This window comes from Pollicipes pollicipes, unplaced genomic scaffold (assembly GCF_011947565.3).
Source record: "Pollicipes pollicipes isolate AB1234 unplaced genomic scaffold, Ppol_2.1 Scaffold_4881;HRSCAF=5763_pilon_pilon_pilon, whole genome shotgun sequence".
Classification (NCBI taxonomy): Eukaryota; Metazoa; Arthropoda; class Thecostraca; order Pollicipedomorpha; family Pollicipedidae; genus Pollicipes; species Pollicipes pollicipes.
The window spans coordinates 1,294,316-1,316,878 of NW_023596576.1; the positions used below are offsets into that span (position 1 = coordinate 1,294,316).

Below are 22,563 nucleotides of genomic sequence, written 5' to 3' on the forward strand. Positions count from 1 at the left end.
CATTTTATGAACACGAAACATGCCAACAAACTTGACCTGGCGGAAGAGATCGCTATGCCACGCCAAAGCTCCCAGCATCGCACCTGAGATAAACAGGCGTTCCATAGCACAGGTGATGCTCTGGGCGGGTTTTGATGCCACGCATCGGAGTCAGTCCGGTCACAATGACTTGGCCGCAGAGCATCAACGCTGGTTACCCAGCGGTGTGCCCCAGTTTGAGATCAGTTAGTTTTCCGAAAGAGGCGGCACCTGCTACACCTCGTCCCGCTGTGCGTGTGGGCCGCGCAAACTAGACTTTGGAATTCGTAGACCGTAAGGAATTATAAGATTTGTTAAGTCATGATTGGCAAGATTTATGCAGCCTTAATCGTGTACCACGAAAGTGACGATGATGTGCCGAAGACGGTGAAACTACGTCGGAAGCTGGTGACATGATGGTTGGAACTGACGACACCGCGCCGGATCTGTAGGCACGACAGAGCCGGCACGGACGGAGCCCGTGAACGGAAGGGCCCGTGCACCTGAAAAAACATTCAAATTGCATCTGACATTCTAAGAGGTGAAAACAGGGAGCCCTAACAGAACAGCACGCTCGACAGACGATGCCATGGTAAACTTGAGTTCATTTTTAGTTAAACCAGGGAGATTACTTGCACTGTCTACACCATAAATCATTTCACACCTCAAAATGATTTCTAAACAGATGACTGGGCCACCTTAGGCCGTCCATGACACACGACAGAAAAGGTTTTGATAATCCACATTCTTTCTCACTTGCTATAAATATTGGGGTGATGAAACAAATGTGCAGCTTGTACCGTCGTGACAAACAGAGGATTCTCGACCACGGTTTGTCTTGTCCTCCAGCCAGAGCCGTTCAACACCACACAAGACTCCCTACCTTAGGTTGCCATTAGACGTCACAGAGGCGAAATTCGTGTTGAGCTTAAGGCTTTGGTACACCCGTTTAAGATAAATAGGAGGAAACAAAAGTAATAACTAAATCAAATATAACCCCAAATTCATCACACGTGGCCGGAGAAAGAAGCAGAACAACCCCATCAAATAAACTGACCTGGCCTGACATGACCTTATCCTGAACTGATATGACCCTCGTCTGAATGACATGACCTTAGCCTGCACTGACATGGACCTTACCCTGAACTGACATGACGTTTCAAAATTATAGTTTTCTGGTATGATCCTAACGGACAAGGATACGTTTGTTCGTTTCACATAGTCACGCAGTTCTACGGGCAATATTGTGGCATACTAGCACTGATATTGGTTTGCAAATACTGGTTTCAAATGAGTTGAGGTCACTGAAGACTTCGATGATTTCTAAGGTAATCTGTACTGCCTGTAACGTCGTGGTGAGCATGTCATATGGCACATCAATGCTGGGCGAAGTTGCTCGGGATAAGCATAGTGTTTGAATTTTTCTTAGACGATTTGATTTTTTGATATCATGAATACAACGTACTGAAAAAATTTGAAGGTAAGGGCATGAATCTCTTTTGTGATTATTTACGATATATTCTGCCTTAAACACGACGAATGGTGTAACAATGATTTTTTTTCTAACGTTAGGTAGGAAAGTACACTCTGACCAGAGGATGTATTGATTTAAATCAATATATTATATATATATATATATAATATATATATATATATATAATATATATATATATATAACACATGCATATATAAATGAGCCAGAGCTCCAATAATTGGTTTTACAGCCTGCACGAGTCATAAGTCATGCTTCAATGCAAATATAGTCTGAACTTAGTCAAATGAAAAATAGAACAGCTGAGTCACGAGCTGAATCAGATTCCACAATCCGTGAACCAGTCCGGAGCTGACTCAAGACATTGGGCTCAAACCTAGGTCGGATGATAAGCACATCTCAAGATTAGTATCCCATTCTTTGCACTACCCGAGTGACAATATATTTCCCAAGGCCCCGTAATCCAGGATGAATCAATATCATACTCAGCCAGCAGAAAACACTCTTCTGTACGCGCGAGAGTTTCTCCGGGCACGTCTCCCAACCGCTTTCGCGATGCCCCCCCCCCCCCCTTGACCACCAACCACCAACCGACCGACTTTACCACATCCTAGGAGCAACTCGCAATCAAATGGGAATTGAGATCCCAAAATGGTGAAGGTCTTCTTCTCTCATCGAACGATAACAAATTCACAACGTTCACCTCCAAACATCCCATTTCCTCTGTTCAGCCCTGGGTCACCTACCGGGCTGCTCTGTTTAGTATCTATACGTACTAAACGCCATCACTTTTAGTTCCAGTTGTTACTAAACACGGTTCCCCTCTTAGCAAGATCCGTACTAAATATTCTCGAGGATGTGTTGACGTACTGCGTGTTGGCGGACGTGCTAGTTTTCGGCAGTTATGAATAAAAATGAAGTTTTTTTACAGATTGGGGACTCGCATGCATTTGCTACGCAAACTGGCGCAAGCAAAGACGGTTCGGGCAGGAGTGCACCGTTTGATGCGGGTGGGTGTAGGGGAGGGTGTTCGAAAATTCGTATATTTGTTATCTAGGTGCCAGCGAAGTCGCGTAGATTTTATTATCTTCATTCCCTCTCCCACACCCTGTCAAATCTGAATACTGTTACACTGATTATCAAATTTTTTCCGTTCATAATTGGTGGTTAAGACAGTGCCATGGTTACTAGGTTCCTGCATGATGAGTCAGCCCAGTACGTTCGTCTGTAAAGTTTGTTACGGAGGTTGAAGACCATCAGCGTAGTGACAACACTTAATGTTATTATGTTTCTGCTCTGAATGATTCATTTGGAAGGATGAACTGGATTTATTTAACTGGAGTGTCTGGATATGGTGTACGAATTGTCAACCATGACATGGTGCGGTAAAAGGAGCCATGTCTTTCCTGTTGCCCAAACTATGTTTGTCCCGCTTACATGAAGTTTTTTTCTTCAAATTTCAGCATTAGGTCATCATAATGTTCCTAAAGCAACTTAAGTTGTTATCACTTTGCTATCAAGCTGTTTGTCTGTCCCAGTGCTCAGTTTTGTTAGAGCGCCTGCCTTCCGATCCACCGCCACCCCTGGCTGGTGTTTCGGTCGCTTTATGGTCTCGCGTATTTGCCCTTGACAGGTATGGCCTGGGGGGGCCGGTGGCAGTGGTTAGCGCTAAAGGCAGTTTGACGTCAGAGGGCAGGAACGGACCGGTGCCGAGCAGTTGTGGCACGTTTAAGCTTTTTGCCACTAAATTCTGCCTGTTGCCTTGGATTGGGTGTGGGGCGCGAAAGGGTCGGATTGGTGGGGGTCAGTAGCTCATGCAACAAGCACGCTGCTTAGCGTGAGCACTGTATCCACAGAAAATCCATCCCTTCAAAAGGGCTCGCATCAAAGTTATAAAAGAAGAAGAAAAAAGGCTGGTTGCAAACTGACAGCATTACAATGTAGGTTATAGTTTTGGCTGTATTCTTACAACATTGAATTCTGGAGGTGAAAGCATTTGTGAATGTGTGGTGCAACTTGTTCATTATGAGTGTAAGATTAGGCTGAGTTGGTGCCCTTTACAAAAACTTGGGCACACCTATAACTTGAATTATTTTTTTATAAATTGCTTTGTCAACAATAGCCTACATATGTCATATGGTTTATGTATATGGGTTTGCACATCACATCACATGCAATGCTGCTTGAATTTTGGGCTAAGCTTGAGTCATGTATTGGGGGCCTGCATTCCAGCTGCAAAGAGGCATTGATTGCACTGGAGTAGTCCAACATCAGTAACATATTTGTTCTTATTATTTATTGAAAGTTTATGGAATGTGCCAAGTGTTGTGTGGTCCTTTGCCATCCATGAGTCACATCATTGACAGAGAATGTGCACATTGTTTGCTCTGAGTCACTGTGAAAGCAATGCTAGTTTTCTTGGTAATCACAGATTGCAATTTATTTAATTCTTTGAATGGACCTATTTTTGACAGTCTTACAAGGAAAATTTTATTTATGCATAACGGTTGGGATTAACTCACTATTTACATACACTTCTCTGGTCATTTCAGTGTAAATCACCCACAGAAATCAGGAAAATTACTACTATTGTATTTACAATAATACAGGCATTTTAAGCATGTGTTTGATGCTAATATATTTTCCTATTTGTTTGTGTGGTAAGCATATGTGTAATTTAATTAACATCTTTGGTAACACCTCACAAAATATTGCTTGGGCTTATTGCAGTATAGATATGCCTAAAAGTAGTTGTCATAACCTGCTAAAATGTTTCAAAAATGTTTTAGGCAAGGCTGGGCATACTATGGGACACTGACATGTTCCACTTGACTGCACTGACAGATGCAAACTTCAATAAATAAAGGTGCTGACAGAGACTATAGGAGGTAACATTGCTGAAGAGAGCTAAGGTAACAAAATTGTAATGTTTGGTTGGATAGCATGTCTGCGTCATGCATTGTGCTATTGAGACTACCATCTCACACATATATTTTTGCAGAAATCTTTTATTTGCTACTCAGATCTAATTATGCATCTTTTATTATGAAATGTAACCACTTTCTACAAATCAAAAGCATTAAAAATGTTTGCTGAGATGACAACATGATGTGTTTGCTCATAAATGCAGGTCAAATGAGATCAGTGGGTGTGGAGGTTCAAATGGGGTCAGAGTGCAGGCATACCATGCTGAGCATTGTAGGACACAGTGCTTACACGACAAAATTTTGTTGGAACTGGGAATCTTACACTTGAATGGGCATATCAGCACTCTGGGCCCAAACTTTGTTTAGTGTGAACTCTATTCTCAAAAACTTTTCTGATTAAAATTGTGGGACTAGATTTATATTTGTAAGGAATGCTTGCCCAGCTGGCACGGATGTATAAATGAGTAATCAAAGTTCACAACTTTCCTGACATGCATGATCCCCAATCTGCTTAGCCACAAGTTGGATGATGGTATATTATATATATATATATATATATATATATATATATATATATATATATATATACATATATATATTCATAACCTTGAATAATTTGCATTTCAGGCAGAAGGCGTTGGTGGAGGACGGTGAATTCAGGTAGCTGGTCCAGAGCTGGTGTAGGTGTTTGAATACCAAAGCCACCATGGGAGCAGTGCTCGGAATCTGTACAGCCTCACAGGTCTGCACCTATACCCTCTTGCATGCTTTAAATCCTGGTGTTGCTTGCATAGCATCGGTGAAACTGCCTGGTAGCTGATGGATAGTATTTTGCCAATACTTTCATTAGGTTTTTGTTCGTGCATATAGGTTTTATATGTTGCATAGGCTCACACCTATTTCCATGTAAATTGCAGGACGATTAAGCCAACAAAACGCTTAGAATGCAACATAACTAACATGCCAGTTGTGAAAGTCACTTCCTCGGGAGTATCAAGTGCCTTTGAAGTCCCCTGTGTTGCACCACATTCTGCCAGGTCGCATAAACACGAGCCAGCAGTGCCACGGTGACCGTGTCTGTGCGCTCCGTCGCCAGCTGGCCTGCTGCTGCGGCTCGGCGGCCTGCAGTCTCTGCTGCTCAGCTTGTCCGTCGTGCCGCAACTCCACCAGTTCGCGCATCATGTACGCCATCATGCTGCTGGCCGTCACCGTGCTCTCCTGCGTGCTGCTGGCGCCCGGCCTCCAGGACAAGCTGCAGAAGGTACGCTGCCGCCGCCGCCGCCGCCTGGCCATGCCCGGCGCTAGCGCCGGCGCGCCGCCAGGGACCCTGTGCTACCTTGAAGTTAATGTGGTACTGGGCACACTGAACTTCAGATAAGGGTTCGGTTACGGTGTGATTGCGCTGACTGGATTTGTGTGAACAGAGTGGATGTGCGACTGGCGGTGTTGCAGCTGGACGCCTGTCGATCTGCCGTCGTCCGGTGATGGCCGGCTCGGCGCGGTGCGGGTCCCGGCTGACCGGCCCTGACCCCGACAGGTGCCGTTCTGCGGCGAACATCTCGACTGCAGCACGGCCGTAGGCTACATGGCCGTCTACCGCGTCTGCTTCATCACCACCCTCTTCTTTCTGATGATGGCGCTCATCATGATCAATGTCAAGTCCTCAAGAGACCACCGAGCTGGCATACAGAACGGGTGGGCGTTGGACGTGGCTCCGCCCTAAAGGCGGTCTCCGGTTTTTGTAGGGGTTTGGTTGGACCGAAAGTGGTTTTCTTGGGTGTTGTTGAACTTGGTGTCAGCGGTAGCGTCAAATCCAATGAGCTTCAGCATGGTGAGATACGTGATCTTGCGTTTTGAAGTTCTTGCATGTTGATGCACAAAAGCTGACTAACGTCCTTTTGCACAGGTTCTGGGCGATCAAATACCTACTGCTGATAGGTGGCATGGTTGGAGCTTTCTTCATGCCAGGTATGGACAATCTCTTAGTTGCGGAACAGTTTCCCGATTGTACCGTGGACTGGTGTTGGATACACCACGCTTTGTTTGTTTATATGTTAAGTATGCGCCGACGCGCGCTCAGACGGCGGCGTTTGGTATCCTAGTTGCTGGTCGACAGTACTTACGAGTGACCACCTTTTGGCAGCTGGTAGTCTCGTCTGGTGGATGTACTTCGGCATGATCGGAGGCTTCCTGTTTATTCTGATCCAGCTGGTGCTCATCATCGACTTCGCCCACGGCTGGGCCGAAAACTGGGTGAGCGGGCGTCGTGAAATTTATAAAGGTGGAACAACATGGAACTGAACACGACATCATTTGACACACACTTAACGCACACACAACGACATGACATGGGACCAGTACTACGTCCGTGAATGGGCGTCCTTCTGCGGGTGTTTCGAAATGCATGGTCTTTTGCGCCACAACATGGTTTGTGCCTGGTTGGGGTTGGATGCATGGCAGAGGTGTGTAAATGATAGTCATTGAGATATGTGATCATTTTCTTGACTGTGGTTCTGTACAGCACGAGGAAGTACAACCTCAAATGCGTTTCATTGCGCGAGTGCCAAAACAGTCGTTTGAAATTCGCCTTATTCTAGCGTTCGAGCTGATAAGTGGTAACATTTCCATATATATATATATATATATATATATATATATATATATATATATATATATGCAACATGTTTTGTTGTCCTGCCGGAAGTGAAAAAAGCCCAGACGTGTTGTTTGCGAAACCAAATCAGCTGCCCAACGTCGATAACATTTGTATTGGTGCGCTGGCGCCGACAGGCTGAGTGTGACCCATTCCTCGCTCGTCAGGTGTCAACGGTACGAGGAGACGGGCGCGAAGGCCTGGTACTGCCTGCTGCTCTTCTTCACGTTCCTGCAGTACGCGCTGGCCATCACGGCCGTTGGCCTCTTCTTCGCCTTCTACACGCGCCCGGACGGCTGCGCCACGCACAAGTTCTTCATCAGCGTCAACCTGATCCTGTGCGTGGTGGTGTCGGTGGTGTCAGTGCTGCCTAAGGTGCAGCAGGCGCAGCCGAACTCGGGCCTGCCTGCAGTCGGCCGCCGTCACCCTCTACAACCATGTACCTCACCTGGAGCGCCATGGCCAACCAGCCCGGTACGTGTACGCCCGTGCAGAAACGTCGGCCTGGCGGTGGGCCGCGCCTCTAGAGCTGGGAGTCGGAGCGCCGGCTGGGGCACGCAGTGCGTCACGTCCGGCACGACCGGAGCGGGCTTAAGCTGGGACTGGTTACACCAGGGCCGCATTCCCCAGTGCCGAACGGCGTCCACAAGTTGCAACCTATGACGTCATGTATGTGCGTCACAATAGGTCCTACGCATCGGAGCACAGTCGCCCGTGTGTGACGCACACACTTGTGGCGTAGGTGCTTGTGACGTGGGCACATGTGACGTAGGCTTTTTGCAACGTCGTAAGGAGCAGCATCAGGTGGGTGCCTTGGCAGTAGGGAACAGTACCCAGTTGGGCGCAACGTGGACTGTACCTGACCTGAAAAATTCAACTCCAGTTCGGCGGCTGTTGGCCGTGGCGACGGCCAACCCTGCAGCGCGCGCTGCGTGCCGTTCTGGCCGCCTGGTCGGCCGTCGCGAGCCGTCGTCCTCACCGTCTGCCCTGTAACGCCGGTGCCCTGGCGGCAGACCTCACCTGCAAGCCCAACTTCTCGGGCATCATCAACGGCGGCGGCGGCGGTTGGTGCGAACCCAACTCCTGGACCGGCCAATCAGGGCGCCAGCTTCGACGCCGAGTCGATCGTCGGTCTGGTGGTCTGGTTCGTCTGCGTGCTCTACTCCAGTGTGCGGTGAGTGAGCCGGCGGCGGGCAGACCTGGGCTGGCGGCTGGCATGGCTCGCCGGCGGCGGGCACGCTCAGGGCCGCCGGCTGGCATGGCTCCCCGGCGGCGGGCAGACCTGGGCTGTCGGCTGGCATGGCTCGCCGGCGGCGGGCAGGCGCAGGCCGCCGCAGCCGGCTGGCATGGCTCCCCGGCGCGGGCTGGCGGCGGTGCTGCCGCATTTCTGTAGGGCTGGAGCAGGGCCGGGGTCTAAGGTGGAGGAGGCTGGTGGTGAAACGGCTGAGGGTGCTGGCGTGGGAGCCATTCATGTGGCGAGGAGATCAGCCTACTGGACAGTCCGCTGCGCGCTTGCTACAACGGCGCAGGTGCCCTACAGTAAGCCTGACACTTCGCAGTGTTGTAATGGTGCTGGAGCCCAAAAATCCCTAAATGTTAAGTTTTTTCTGATACGTTTGAAGTTTGCCACAGGTGTAGATCCAACGACTCCGTAAAAACGTCGTATGCACCACTAATTGTCGATAGATGTCATGAGTGAGATTACTTTCGTAAGCACAGTCGGGCCGTGCCGCGGCGCGCCAGCAGCGGCGTGTCTCGCGGCCGTCTGACCGGCCGCCCTGCCTGCCGCAGCACGGCCAGCTCCTCCCAGCACGCCCGGCTGACCGGCTCCGACAAGATCCTTCTGAAGGAGGAGTCCGGCTCCGGTGAGTGCTCAGCGTCGCAAGCGGCGGTGGCCGGACGGCCGTCAGCGGTGACCCCTTTCTGCAGTCCTGTGGCGCCGCCGCTCGTGTTTTCTGACGGTGGGCGGTCCTGCGGGGCGTGGCTCCAGTCGGGCTGGGTCTGAGTGTGGCGTCTGGGTGCTGGGGATGGGATCTTGCCGTGGCTGAGCTGCCTGAGGTGCCAGACGCGGGGTGTACCCGGTGATGTCCAAGGCCTGCGTCCTGCCCCCGTCCTGGCTGGCCCGTATCCAGTTCCGCTCGGGTGTCGACGCGGCTGCGTTCGTAGCAGTGGTTGAACTCCTCCGTGGTGTTTGATCTGGATTCTTACAATGTGTTGATCTTTCAGTGGGACGCCTGTTGTCCTTGGTCACCAGAATCCTCTTCTCGTCGCCCAGTTTGGGCGCTCTGGTAGTGGCTAAAGCAAAAGCTTTTAAAACGGCTTTATTATTGCGTATGCGCCGCTGTCACGCTGTCGTCGGTGACGGGGCATACGTCATGCGTTAGAGGAGCGCTGCCGCTGCGACCCAAAGGCACACTCATTATAGGCAATGTTGCTCACGTAAACTCACACTAATTTGTAATCGCACGAGAATCTTAAAATCTTCAGTAATAAATGTCCACACAACGTTATATGCCATAACTAGCGTCTTTCTGTATTGTGGCGTACTTTCCAAGTGAAAGCTATACGTATTCGACCAGTTGGGTAATGTTTTTTCCCAACTCGGTTGATATCCATCTTGAGCTGTACTCATTTTTCTAGCCGGAAAGACCGACAAGAGAAGTCTGGTGAATAATTTGGAGGGCAAGCCAAGGCGGTCCCATGACTGAGCCCCACCCGAGCGCAGCCCCCGTGCCGTGAGCGGCCGTCCCCGGTCACCGTCGCAGTCCAGTGCCTGTGGCGTACTTCCATGAGAGATAACTCGTGCAGTGCGCGCCGTTTTGGTGCGCCCACTGTCGCCACTCGCCGAGAGGTATCAGCCCCGGCGTGGCGTGAGCCGATGTGCGTGGTCCCGGCGGCATCATGTGCGGGATCTCTGCCGTCCGGCTACTTGTGTAACAAGGCCTATATCCGCGGCGAAAAAAAGATTAGCGGCGTGTGCTTGCGATTCCTTCCGTCTCCAGTGTGCTCTGCAGAGGTGGAGGTGTTGTGTCAGCCAGTGGTTGCGTCTGACTCTGAAGATCAACGGTTCTGATATTGTTATTGATCGCCATTCTCGTAAGCTATCGCACGGTCCTCTGTTTCCGTGAAGCTTTCAGTGAAGGCCAGACAGTATCAGTGCCCTATTCTGTGCGTTCGTGATCAGCTGACCAGGCTGTCCAGGCTGCATCGGTGCCGGCGACTGGCGGGCCGCGGTCGGGAGCTCGGGGTCCTGACGCGCCTTGGACGGTCGGCTGCTTCCAGGAGGCGGCACCACGCAGGACTCAGAGGCACAAGTGTGGGATAACGAGGACGAGGGCGTCGCCTACAGCTGGTCCTTCTTCCACCTGATGTTCGCGTTGGCCACGCTTTACGTCATGATGACGCTCACCAACTGGTACTCGTAAGTAACGCGCGGCGACAAGCCATTACCAACTGGTACTTGTGAGTACCCGCGCGTCGACAAGCCATCACCAACTGGTACTCGTGAGTAACGCGCGGCCACAAGCCATCACCATCTGGTACTCGTGAGTAACGCGCGGCGACAAGCCGTTACCAACTGGTACTTGTGAGTACCGCGCGTCGACAAGCCATCACCAATTGGTACTCGTGAGTAACGCGTGTCCACAAGCCATTACCAACTGGTACCCGTGAGTAACGCGCGGCGACAAGCCATTACCAACTGGTACTTGTGAGTACCGCGCGTCGACAAGCCATCACCAACTGGTACTCGTGAGTAACGCGCGGCCACAAACCATCACCAACTGGTACTCGTGAGTAACGCGCGCGACAAGCCATTACCAACTGGTACTTGTGAGTACCGCGCGTCGACAAGCCATTACCAACTGGTACTCGTGAGTAACGCGTGTCCACAAGCCATTCCCAACTGGTACTCGTGAGTAACGCGCGGCGACAAGCCATTACCAACTGGTACTTGTGAGTACCGCGCGTCGACAAGCCATTACCAACTGGTACTCGTGAGTAACGCGCGGCGACAAGCCATTACCAACTGGCACTCGTGAGTACCGCGCGGCGACAAGCCATTACCAATTGCGTTTTTATGCTGGGACTGAGGATCAGCCTGCTGTCTTTCAGTCGCAGTCCCAGCAGCCGGCAGCAAACTTCGCCAACCTGTGGCTCCACTCCTGCACCCAGTAGGGCACAGGAGACAATGATAGGATATGGGTAACAAGTTGGAACGAGAGGTATGACGGGCATGTCATAGACGCAAAAAAACACATTCAAAAGAGTGATTTTGTCGGAGGAAATCACTGCGCGCGGTTATGAAAATAGGCTTTTAGGACAACAAATAGCAGCAAGTTCCGTGCACAATGAGGGTGACAGTCAACTTATAGCAGCTTGGGTGCAATGCTAAGCTGACGAAGTTTAGCAAATGAAGGAAAAACATGAAAATGGAGACTCGCAATTCGTTCCTAATTGTATATCCCGTAGTCCTATAACGTTCAACGTATGAAGAGTGGTGGTAATAGTCTAAAGGTACATATGAGGCTATTTGTAAACATGCAACCTCTTACTGCTGGTGGATTTAATTTGTTGATCCATTTTAAGCAAGGCTTAGGTACAGTTGCCAAGTGACAGGAATGTTCAGTATGCGTACTTAATTTCGTCCCAATGCCAGGTGCAGGGATGCCGTTTCGACATGTCCGGCATCCCAGGATTGAGGATTGGTGCCGGGTTGATTTCCCGGGAGTAGTCCCGTTCGACGTTGCCGTCCCCAGTTCATGCCGACTAGCTCTCTGCGTGTCTCATGTTCTCATGTCCTGTCGCTCTGGTGATGATGGCTGTTTGTGTTTCATGCGGCCCATTGTGCAGACCGGAGGGAAGGTAGGCTTCAGCATACGCTGTGGTTTGACCTCTTGGCTTCGGGCCTGGGCTGTGTGCAGTGATCGAGTAGCCTCTGTCGCGCATTGGGGTGCTGTGACCTCATTTCCAATATGTATCCATGTTGCTCCTTTTGCTCTGGTTTGAGGGGTGCGTTGAGGGGTGCGACTTTACTCACCGTATGTTTCCGACTTTTAATTGCGAGACTCTTAGTACTAATGAAGAAAATAAATCAGAAGCTGTAGTAAGATGTTCGTGTTGATTTCAGTGGGGTAACTGCCCTTGTATGGGCTATGTACCATCCAAGGTGTGACCAGCAAAGCTTAATGTCTGCTTTCCATGCGCCTCACCACAGTCCCATGGCCCAGACCATCACCTCTCTCGTGTTGTGTGTGCTGTGTACTGCGCATCAGAGGCGTACGCTGACAGCGGTCTCGCTCGCTTCCAGCCCCAACTCAGATCTGCGCACGCTATCCAACAACGCGGGCCTCCATGTGGGTGAAGATCGCGTCCTCGTGGATGTGCCTGGCCCTGTACACCTGGTCGCTGGTGGCGCCGCTCATCCTCACCAACAGGGACTTCAGTTAATGCGGTTGCTCACCAGGCGCCGCCTGCGGTCGCACCAAGAGTTCGCGAACGACCTCGCCCGATGGGAGCTTGGCCTCCTCAGTTGTACGAAATCGAAGCCCCTTGGGGAACCGATGATTCTGTACATAAACTATGAACTTCCTAGTGAGAGTTCGGTTGATGGGGGAACTGGAGATGACATTTACACATAGACTGGTAATCGCGTATGTGAGAGCTGTCTTGTCAAGCGCCGGCACCACAGCCATCTGCAGTTTGCCCGGTTGTATTGCCAAGCGCGAGCCATACCGCACGGCCCTTGAAGTACGACCGAAAAGCGGCAAATTTTAGATGTAGATGTAGAACCGCCTCACGACTGCACACAGCTGGTAGCGTAGACTGCTTACGACAGGTTTCGTCGTTGGCTTACGGTCGACTAGCAGTGGTGCGGCGGGCTTTGTCGCTTTTGGTGTTGTGTTTAACAAATGTGCTTGTAGTCCACTCGTTTTGTCACGTTCGCGCAACAAGTGCGCTCACTTACGGTAAATTGTTTATGATGGTGATGAGATGGTAGAAAATCTGCTTACGTATATTCGTTTTAAGCCGCAGCGCTTGCGCGATGCCACATTGAGCGTGTCCATGCTGGTCTCGTCAAGTGATTGGCTCAGGCGCGCCACATCAAGCGTGTTCATGCTGGTCTCGTCAAATGATTGGCTGTCGGTTTTAACGCGGACGAAATGTGACACGCCTTAGGGGCGGTTTATAGTGCTGTCAAACACGGCGGACATTTGTGCCGGTTGTGTGGTGACATGACACGGCCGGGGGCTGACCGGCGCGTGGCGGCCCGCCGTCCGATCGCGGCCCGATCAGAGGCGGTGCGAGACGCGTGGCAGCGGTCTCGCGCGACAGGAACGGGCCATGGTGGGCCCGAGCCGAGCCGCCATCAAATACACGCGTCTGATCTCTGATTCGTATTGCGCGCAGCGCGCCGGGGCGACAGCGCGAACATCCGTTGAGATTGCTGGCGGTAGCGTCGAGTGCCAGCGGCTAACGCAAGCTCGAGGGAAGCGATCCGGACGTCACGGAGTCCGATCAGAGCACGCCACACATGACCAGCGTGGCGTGGCCAGCGCGCCCCCCGGTGACAGTGAAGCGGACATATGACCCCGTATGGCAACGTACTTGTGTGCACAGCGTTATACAAGCCACCGAACCGCGAGACAACGGGAGACACGCTACACGAGAACACATGAAGGCGTTGCAACAGGTGGCGACCGTTCCTGTTAGTCCCATTATCACATTGATAAAGCATAATGATGAGTTGCAGCGCTCTGCACGAGCGTGAGTGTACGACCGCGGCGCCGGCCGCTGGTTGGTTGCACTTCCCGGCGGGGCTCGAGCGCGTAATGCGGCTACCCGCCATCCGTCTGGGCCCCGCGGAGCCGCCGCCCAGCAGCGGGCCGGGACCGGCGCCGGCGCCGGACGAACGCCACGCGCCGCGGGCTGACGGACGGCGCCGATCAGTGCCGCCGCGGCGCGCGCCGAGCACGGCCACTGCCGGCCGCACACCGCGACCGGGGTCGCTAGATGAACCGGAAGCACTTCTGCTTGTCCGGCGGCAGTCTCGTCTTGAAGAGCACCGAGTCGACGCGGAACTGCGTGTTCAGCAGCGGCATGTGGCCGTACACGCGCGAGAAGAAGTTGATACACTTGTGGCGCTCGGTGAAGTGCTCCTCGTCCTCGGAGAGCGTCATTGGACAGCCGGGACAGCGGAACGTCCAGCGGGAGGTCACCTGAAACAACGTACCCGAGCTCAGGGCACAGCCTCGCCACGGGGCGATGGGAGGTCACAGCCAGAGGTACCGAGCGCATGCGGCCCTGGTGGCACATTGGTGTGGTCAAACAGACGGCTCACGGCCGCTAGTCCGGAACGGATGACAGACAGGAAGGGATATCTTGCTCCCATTCTTAGTGGAAATGCAGTCGAAGTGAAAACTCGTCACAGGTCGTATGTGACAAACTGTCCACAACTGAACGCAAAGTAAAACGGCCTGGACATACCTAGTCATGGGACCAGGAATTCAGTAGTCGGGGAGTTTCTAGTGGATGAGATGACATCGCAACGTTAGAGTCTTACTGAGTGTACTCATCCTACTAGGTCCGTGGTGCACACTTCCATCCGCAGCTTGGAGTCCCTGTGGAGCTCCCTCCCAACACACATATCAAGCGCAGCCCGTCACGGTGCGAGCGCGCCTGGCCGGTGGCGCGTGATGAGCTGGGCCGCGTCGCACCTTGACGGGCGGCTGCCGGGTCAAGTGCGAGATGAGGAAGTTCATGGCGATATCCTCGCAGTTCATGTACTCGTCCACCTTGTCCCGGATCACTTGGGGGCATCCACTCAGAGTACATGTGCGCGTAGTACTTGTGGAAAAACGCCGCACCTGCCGGGCAGCGCGCCGTGAGAACGATCTCCGGCCGGCGGCACTGAGAACGCCCGCCGCATGCAACACACGGCACACCACCGCCGGCTCGAGCCAGCTCGGGCGGAGGCAGAGACGCCCGGGGGCAGTCAGAGGCTGGTGAGCGAGGCAGCGAGCTCGACACGGGCGAGGCGGCGAGCCTGACACGGGCGAGGCGGCGAGCTTGACACGGGCGAGGCGGCGAGCCTGACACGGGCGAGGCAGCGAGCCTGACACGAGCGAGGCAGCGAGCTCGACACGAGCGAGGCAGCGAACTCGACACGAGCGAGGCAGCGACCTCGACACGAGCGAGGCAGCGAACTCGACACGAGCGAGGCAGTGAACTCGACGCGAGCGAGGCAGCGAACTCGACACGAGCGAGGCTGCGACCTCGACACGAGCGAGGCAGCGACCTCGACACGAGCGAGGCAGTGGGCTCGACAAGAGCGAGCCGGCGAGCCAACACCACCGAAGCAAGCCGCACCACTCAAACGACACAGGACGCCACCCACTCCTACCTGTCAGCACCATGGAGAGCTCGCACGAGTAGTTGGAGTTGTAGTGCCAGCCGCCGTGCTTGGTGTCCCAGGCGTTGTAGCGCCCCGGGAAGCCGACCAGTCGGTCCCGCTGCTCGCGCCACACCCTGCGGCCGTCGGCGCAGGTCAGTGCTTGCACAGGGTGCCACCACGTCAGTACACCGCCAGGCGGCACACAGTCCCGACACCTGGGCGGACCGGGCGTCCGACCCGGGCACACCGGCCCATTAATGACAGGCTTCTTGGACGTTACATTGCACCAATAACACCAAAACGTCCCAGTTTAAGATATTCTTGGTTCTATCGTCACACACTTCTCCAATGCATGGATAGCACTTATTCTAATTCCCGGGCGTTCACACCACAATGCAAGGGCCCCGACTCCAGCAATTCGTGAAACCGGATGAACGAATTTATAAGCCACATGCACGTCGAACTGTACAGGTTTTTTATGAAAGACCCTAATAGCAAAGTGAGACCAGTCACCCAGCGTGAAGACGCCGTAACGTCCATGACAGCGGCCGCCGCGCACCCACCGGAATCCGAACACAATCTCGTCGTGACGCAGGTGTGCGTCGTCGTCGATTGATAAAATGGCATCCGTCTCGATGTTTTCGAATGGGAGGAACCGGTTGTTTAGGCTGTTCTTGCCAACCGTGACCACCTGTTGGAAACAATGTCGGTGGCACGACATCAGTAGTAAATGGGAATGCAAATGTAAACACACGTGCTCAGCCGTAAAACATGTAACTATCAGAAAAATGGTGATAACACACGGATACAAGGTAATAAATGGTGGATGGTCCCATTCGATTAAATGCCTTGTTCAAGACGTTCGAATCAGACGCCACAGAAAATATGACCACAGTGATGCATGAAATTATTGCGTATTTATTGCTTATTGCATGTTGCATACATGTTTGCATACATGACTGCGTGTACCACGCTCCATGCAGAGTACCCGAGCACACATTATTCATTCGCTACACGTGCTCAGACATGTCAAATTTCGCCGACATCCCACAATCACGGGAATGGCACGGGGCGTTGCCAGGTCCGGACCCGTCGCAGGCCGCCTCTTCCCCCTTCCGCGGCGGGGTAACCCACCTCCACGGGCACGCCGACGCTGGGCCACTGGAGCGTGTCGGACGGCGACTCGGGGGCGTTCCACACCACCACCACCTTGTTGAGGTAAGGCAGGCCGTACAGGTGGCCCAGAGCGCTCATCAGCACCTGCCGACAGACGGCGCCGGCGCGCAGTGAGCCGCGGGGCGGCCGCAGGGAGGCGGCCTGTCGCGGCCGGGCACCGGCGTCTGCCGCGGCGGCGACGCCCGGCGTCACAGGCGGCCAAGACACGCCAGTCGGCCCGTCCATAACTCAGTGTGCAGCGCGCGCACACCCCAGCGACGGTGCAGCATCAGCCCAGCTGTCGGACTATGATGTGACTGGAGGAAAGTAGTCACAGGTTTCGGAGACGTGACATAGCGTGGCATCGAGGTAAATCAGTACAGTACTGCATCCTCGAGCAAAACCTGACCAACAACATAAACCAAGGCAGAGAGCGGGCAAAATTCACTTCGATATTCGTTCTTGCAGCGCGAATTCATCGGCTGACTGCACCTTGCGCTCTCCCACCACCCCGGCAGCAGGACGTGATCTCGCTGGCGGCCCTGACCGCCACTGACCTGCTCTCGTCGGTAGGTGAGCATGACAACGGGTGAACTGCTCGTGCGGCGAGTTGCCTCCGAGCGCCTCGCTGAACTCCTTGCCGCTGGCCACCCTCGCCGGACGCCACCGGCCGGAAGCCGAGCCGCGGGCCCTGTCGGCGCGCCGCCGCCCACCCTGTTTAGCACCTCTCCTAGCGCCGGCCACCGATGTGGCGTGGTGTGGCTCCGTTCACGTCTCGTCCGCGCACGCACGCGCTCAGGGCGAAGTGGGCCGGTGAAGGTCGTTAAATGGTGTAGCGGCTCCCAAATACTGGCGCCTGACTGTGGCCAAACATTTGTGGCTCACATCTGACCTGTTCATGGCCGGTAGCTAAAAATAAAAACTTCCCGCATGCAAGCTTGTTCCCGGTGGTCCCCGACGAAAAGCGAAGTAAACAACGAAGCCGAAACCAGGACTGAACGTTGAGAGCATCCACAACATTTACATCCCAACGGCCCTCAGCGCAGCAATGAGAGCAGCACCACACCACCCAACCTGACGTCACATGGTCCAAAACACAGCTCCCCGATGTCACCAGTGCCCAGCACTCGTCGGCTTCCTTGGCCCCACCGACGGGCCGCGCGCCGCCGCTGCCGGGCTCACCTACAAATTTGGCCTCGGCCGGCAGCACGTCCACCGTACGGCACGGCCGGGTACAGTCGGTGCGGCGGCCAGGAACAGGTTCCCAGCGCGCGTACGTGTCCAGCCGCGGTGTGGTGAAGTTGCGCTGGAAGCGGTCCGAGGCCAGCGGCGACTCGATCGGCCCCAGGTACTCGTCCAGGTCCAGGCTGCTGAGCTGAACGTCCACGGTCAAACCGCTGAAACGGGCCGGGAGGCGGGCCGGGTCACGGGACGCCGGCTCGGGGAAGGTCGGCGCCAGCGCGGTGGTGAGATGAAGCGACGGCGGGGGACGGAAATCATATGGACAAGCCACGCCGCCATCAGGGGGCGCACGGACGGGCAGCCGCACACCGGCGGCTGCGACGACGCGCTGCTCAAATCCACGTCCACAATTCATCACGAGTGGCTGTTATCCCATTCACGAGCCAGCGGCAACCACGAGTGCTTTTACATTCAACTAACGTCTGCCTCAATGGGCATCTATAATAATAAACCAGTGTATCATGCCTAGCCGGATAGGCAGCCCTAGTCGTTAGTTGGTATTATACCTAGCGCAATATCAACTGGTCGGGTGAGGCTAAAGCACGTGGAAATCTACGCGAAATGAAATTAAGACAGAAGACCCCGTGTTCTTCCACAACGTTCCACTATACAACCGTACGCGTGTCCGTCCGTACCGTACCTGGAACGTGTCGTTGAAGGCGCTTCCAGCCTTGACGCCGAGGGCGGGCGGCGGCGGCAGCTCCAGCCTCTCAGCGAACTGCGTCAGCACCGCGTCCGCCACCGCCTTGGCCGAGCTCAGGTAATGCTCCCAGGAACTGGCCGCGGAGAGAGGCGTACATCGGAATGGCGACAGGACCCGCGCGCGATTAGCGGCACGCCACAGTACTAAAGGCACGTGAAACGCAGGTTGACTCATCGAGCGCTGCCATATATAATGCCAAGGTGATGGCGATGACAGGAGAATCTCCGCGGACACTGGCCCATAGCGGTATCTACTTCACCTCAACACCGACGTTCGGCGGCCTCCACGCCGGCTGCCGCCCTGCCCGGAACACGTGCTCACCTCCCTGCCGTTGCGCCGGTAGCTGAGGATGTCGGCGTCGGTGAGCGTGCGCAGCAGGTAGTGCAGCTCGGGCAGACGCGGCTCGGCCACGCGCAGTACGGCGCGCCGCCAGTCAAGCGGTCCGTCCAGCGGCAGCGGCCCACTCGCCCAGCAGCACGGGTACGGCGCCGGCGCGCAGCGCTTCGGTCAGTCGGCGCGCGCCGCCGCCAGCCGGCGCCGGCAGCAACGCAAACGTGGCATTGCTGAGGCGTGCGGCCCGCTGCTCGGCCGAGCCGCAGAGCCGCCAGCCACGGCCGCCAGGCGGCCGCCGGCGCTGCCGGCGGGCACGTGGACACCAGGTGCACAGCGTCGTGCGTGTGCGCGTGTGCCAAGCGGCCGAAGCGCGTTGGTGAGCGCCGCGGCGCGCATCGCGTCCTCGCCGTCGGCCAGCTCGCCCTCGAACGTGACGAGCAGGGCGCGCCGGGCCGGCACGAGCGGCGGCGCCGTCTGCCAGGCCACGTCACGCAGCGGGCCCGTCCACGCTCGGCAGCACCAAGTCGAAGCCGGGCCGCGGCTCCGCCGCCGGCGTCCGAGCGCCACCAGCACGGCGCGGCCCGTGTCGACGGCGTCGAGCGCGTCGGCCGCCGCCGCGCCGACCGCCACCAGCAGGTGATTGCGGCCGTCGCCGGCCCAGTGCGGCGCGGCGGCCAGTTGGCGGCGCAGCTCGGCCGGCGTCGTCGCACCACCCAGCACCAGCACGAACGCACAGACGCGCGCCGGCCTCCGGCCGCCACTGCGCGTTGCTGCGTAGCGCTTCGTGCAGCCGGCTGGCGTCTGCGTCGCCCGACGCCTCCAGCCGGTACAGGAAGAAGGTGAAGCCGCCAGTGAGTGGACAGCGCGAGTAGTCCCAGCAGTCGGCCAGCGAGCAGTGGCGGGCGTCGGCGGGCCGCCGGCGGCGGCAGCGGCGCGCGGGGACCCAGCTCCGGCTGCAGCGTGCCGCGGCAATCGCCAGCAGCGGCGTGTCCCGCTCGGCCGCCTCGCGCTGCGTCGCGCGCGCCTGCCGACGAGCGGCACGGCGTCAAGGGTGCGTGCCCTGGCCCCCTCACCCCCCCCCCCCCCCCATCAGGCATACGGGGACGGGGACGGGGACACAGCGGACTACAGCGCGTTATACAGGCACAGTCCCGCGGCAAGTCGAGACGACAACATGCCAATTGAAGCAGGCAATAGCACGCAGCGGTACCTTACCAGCGTGACGCCCTCGCAGGAACTGATAAGATTGTAGAGCAACGACTGCTGCTGCTAGCCCCCTGCTCCAACAGCACGTCAGGACACGGCCAGCAAGCAACCCTTCACGCATCACAGCGAATAATAGCGCGCGCTATCACGGGCGACACAGCCGTTGGCAACCGAACAGCACCTGACTGGGAGACGGAAAACAGCAAAACCGACGACACAGGACACCAGCAACCAAAAGGACCGGTAGGTGTCCGTTGTAATGGTGAGGACCTGAGGTGGCTAGAGTCTCGTCACGTCACGTATAGGAGTCGCACAGAGCAAGGTCAGTGGAGCTATCACATTCGATCAATAGCATCCTGGTACTTGGCGAGACAAGAAAGTCCCGGTAAAGCTATGACGGATCATGGGTGTAAATCCAGAAATGGCTTCGCGTTGACCTTGGCAGTAAAAGGTGCGTGTGTTAACTTGAACTCACGTTACGTCGCCCCATATAGAAACGTTGCATAGAGACGGCCTTGTTTAGCCAGACCTGCCATCCCCAGTTGTTGTTGAACTTCTCCTCTTGCACATCGGGCGTGGAATTGGCAGGCAAGGAAGTCGTACCAACACGACGCTGAGGGAAGGTATCCTAACGATACACCGAAACTGGATCGACCACATCCAAGCTGACCACGGTGAAGCCAACCGACTGAACGGTATGACCGGCCGTGGAAACCACAGTCTCCGCGTCGCAAAGGCCCGTGTCGACGACCGCCAGAGGCCCGAACTGGGGCCGGCAGATGAAGCCAGCTGCCGGTTGGACTTGCGGTCACTTCTGTACCTGCTCGACACTGTACTTGAGCCGCTCGTACTCGAGCTGTAGACGCGCCAGGTTTTGCTTCAGTTCGTCTATCCGGCTGCTGTATGTCTCGATCGACTGGTGCAGCTTGTTCCGTTTCGCCTCCAGCTGCATCAGTTCGTTGCTGACAGAGTCTGCAGGAAATAAAAGGTATCGGTTGGCGATGGCAGAGAACGACTCACGTCATTGCGGTGTGTATTTGGTAAAAATCTCAGCTTCAGCTCAATAATAAAGCATGAGGCAAGGACAAGGTTTCTCTACGGTCTGAGATGAGCGGACATGCATCGTAGCCAACCGTAAGACAGCATGAGAGTTGTCGCAATGTGCTGCTGTATTTGCGAGCAGTGACATCTCAGGCCGCGTCGCTACACAAGGCTCCGCATCGCATTTTCCCAGCATTGTTTTTGGATGATTATTATGTTCTGTTGTTTCGGCCGTCTGAGCTACAAATGCTTTTCACGCCTTTGTTGTGGGAAGCCACATTGGCACGCGGAGTATAGCGCTTAATCTTACGATGCCCATATTCATCTGTCAAAACTTCACATAATAGCCAAAACTTGGCTCTTGGCAACCGCGGCAGTACGAGATCGCTGCGCATTTGCACAAGGCAACGTCACAAAAGTCGCTCAAAACATGCTGCCATGGAATCAAATGCACTGTGGCCCCTCCGTTTGCACTCGGGGATTTTGCATCTTCTTTTCGCACCTCTCTACGTCTTTAACTCAAACTCTCTAAGTCTTATGCCCCCGTGTATTTCATGTAACTTTCTCTGCAATTTGTTGCTATTTATTGGGTATCAAGGACGTACCAACTGCAATGTGATCTGTGCCTTTCTCTGTGATCGTCAGTCATCACCTGCACGCGACGCTCGGAAACGATAGGAACCACCTCCCTCGCCGACAAGTAAATTATTACAGCAGCCATCTGTTTCAGGGCTGGCATGAGTGAGCTGCCTTTTCCTCCGCGCGCATTTCGCCCATTATTTTCTAAACGTGGTTCAGCACGTCTTGCCTTACCAGACACACAATGCTCACAAGCTCACCGGGCTCATTCAAACCCACGTGGAGGGATTCTGCAGCAAGAGTTACTAGTGGCCGGGTAATGGTAATCCTTAAATCGTTCGTCACAACCAGACTAGTGTAGGACAGCAAACGACCAGCCAGTGCTCGCTCATGCCCTAACAAACAAGACTGACTGGAACGCTTGTTTGGCGAGTCTGTGGAGTCATGCTCCAACTCGCGGCCGAACATGATCAGCTGGCGGGCGGGTCCTTAAGCGGCGGCTCAAGGTCGGAACAGACTCAGATCCAGTGACACTCGAACTTTGTGCGACACGGACTGGGACGCTGGTCTGAGACACGAGACAAAGTGGCAGAAAGTGGCGTGCATCCAATCCGATTCGAGAGGCCAACCGCTCAGCGGGCAAGAGAAATGATGCAATGATGTTACGTTGTCGACAAGTTCATCTTAGGTTTCCGTGGCTGGATTGCGCGCTATGCTACTCGGTACCTGAATATGTCACGCGTTAGCACTCAGCTCCTCTATATCGCTGTCTTTTTAGGAGCCTTCAACAAAACGGCGATGTCCGCGACGTGCGAAAGCTTC

General features: G+C 54.8%; 1 protein-coding gene and 1 pseudogene across 1 annotated transcript in view; one reads left to right on the forward strand and one right to left on the reverse strand.

The window, feature by feature from the left end:
• The first annotated feature begins 2,432 nt into the window (after positions 1-2,432).
• LOC119101576 (serine incorporator 3-like) lies at positions 2,433-13,479 on the forward strand (annotated as a pseudogene).
• Positions 13,480-14,097: 618 nt separating this feature from the next.
• LOC119101717 (exostosin-3-like) overlaps positions 14,098-22,563 on the reverse strand; it is a 9,966-nt gene continuing 1,500 nt past the window's right edge. Inside the window, 13 exon segments of the mRNA XM_037225133.1 lie at positions 14,098-14,307; positions 14,806-14,904; positions 14,906-14,955; positions 15,492-15,616; positions 16,046-16,173; positions 16,617-16,742; positions 17,195-17,224; positions 17,226-17,289; positions 17,909-18,034; positions 18,515-18,655; positions 18,842-19,039; positions 19,041-19,177; positions 20,942-21,093. Coding sequence (XP_037081028.1) covers positions 14,098-14,307; positions 14,806-14,904; positions 14,906-14,955; positions 15,492-15,616; positions 16,046-16,173; positions 16,617-16,742; positions 17,195-17,224; positions 17,226-17,289; positions 17,909-18,034; positions 18,515-18,655; positions 18,842-19,039; positions 19,041-19,177; positions 20,942-21,093 — 1,586 coding nt within the window.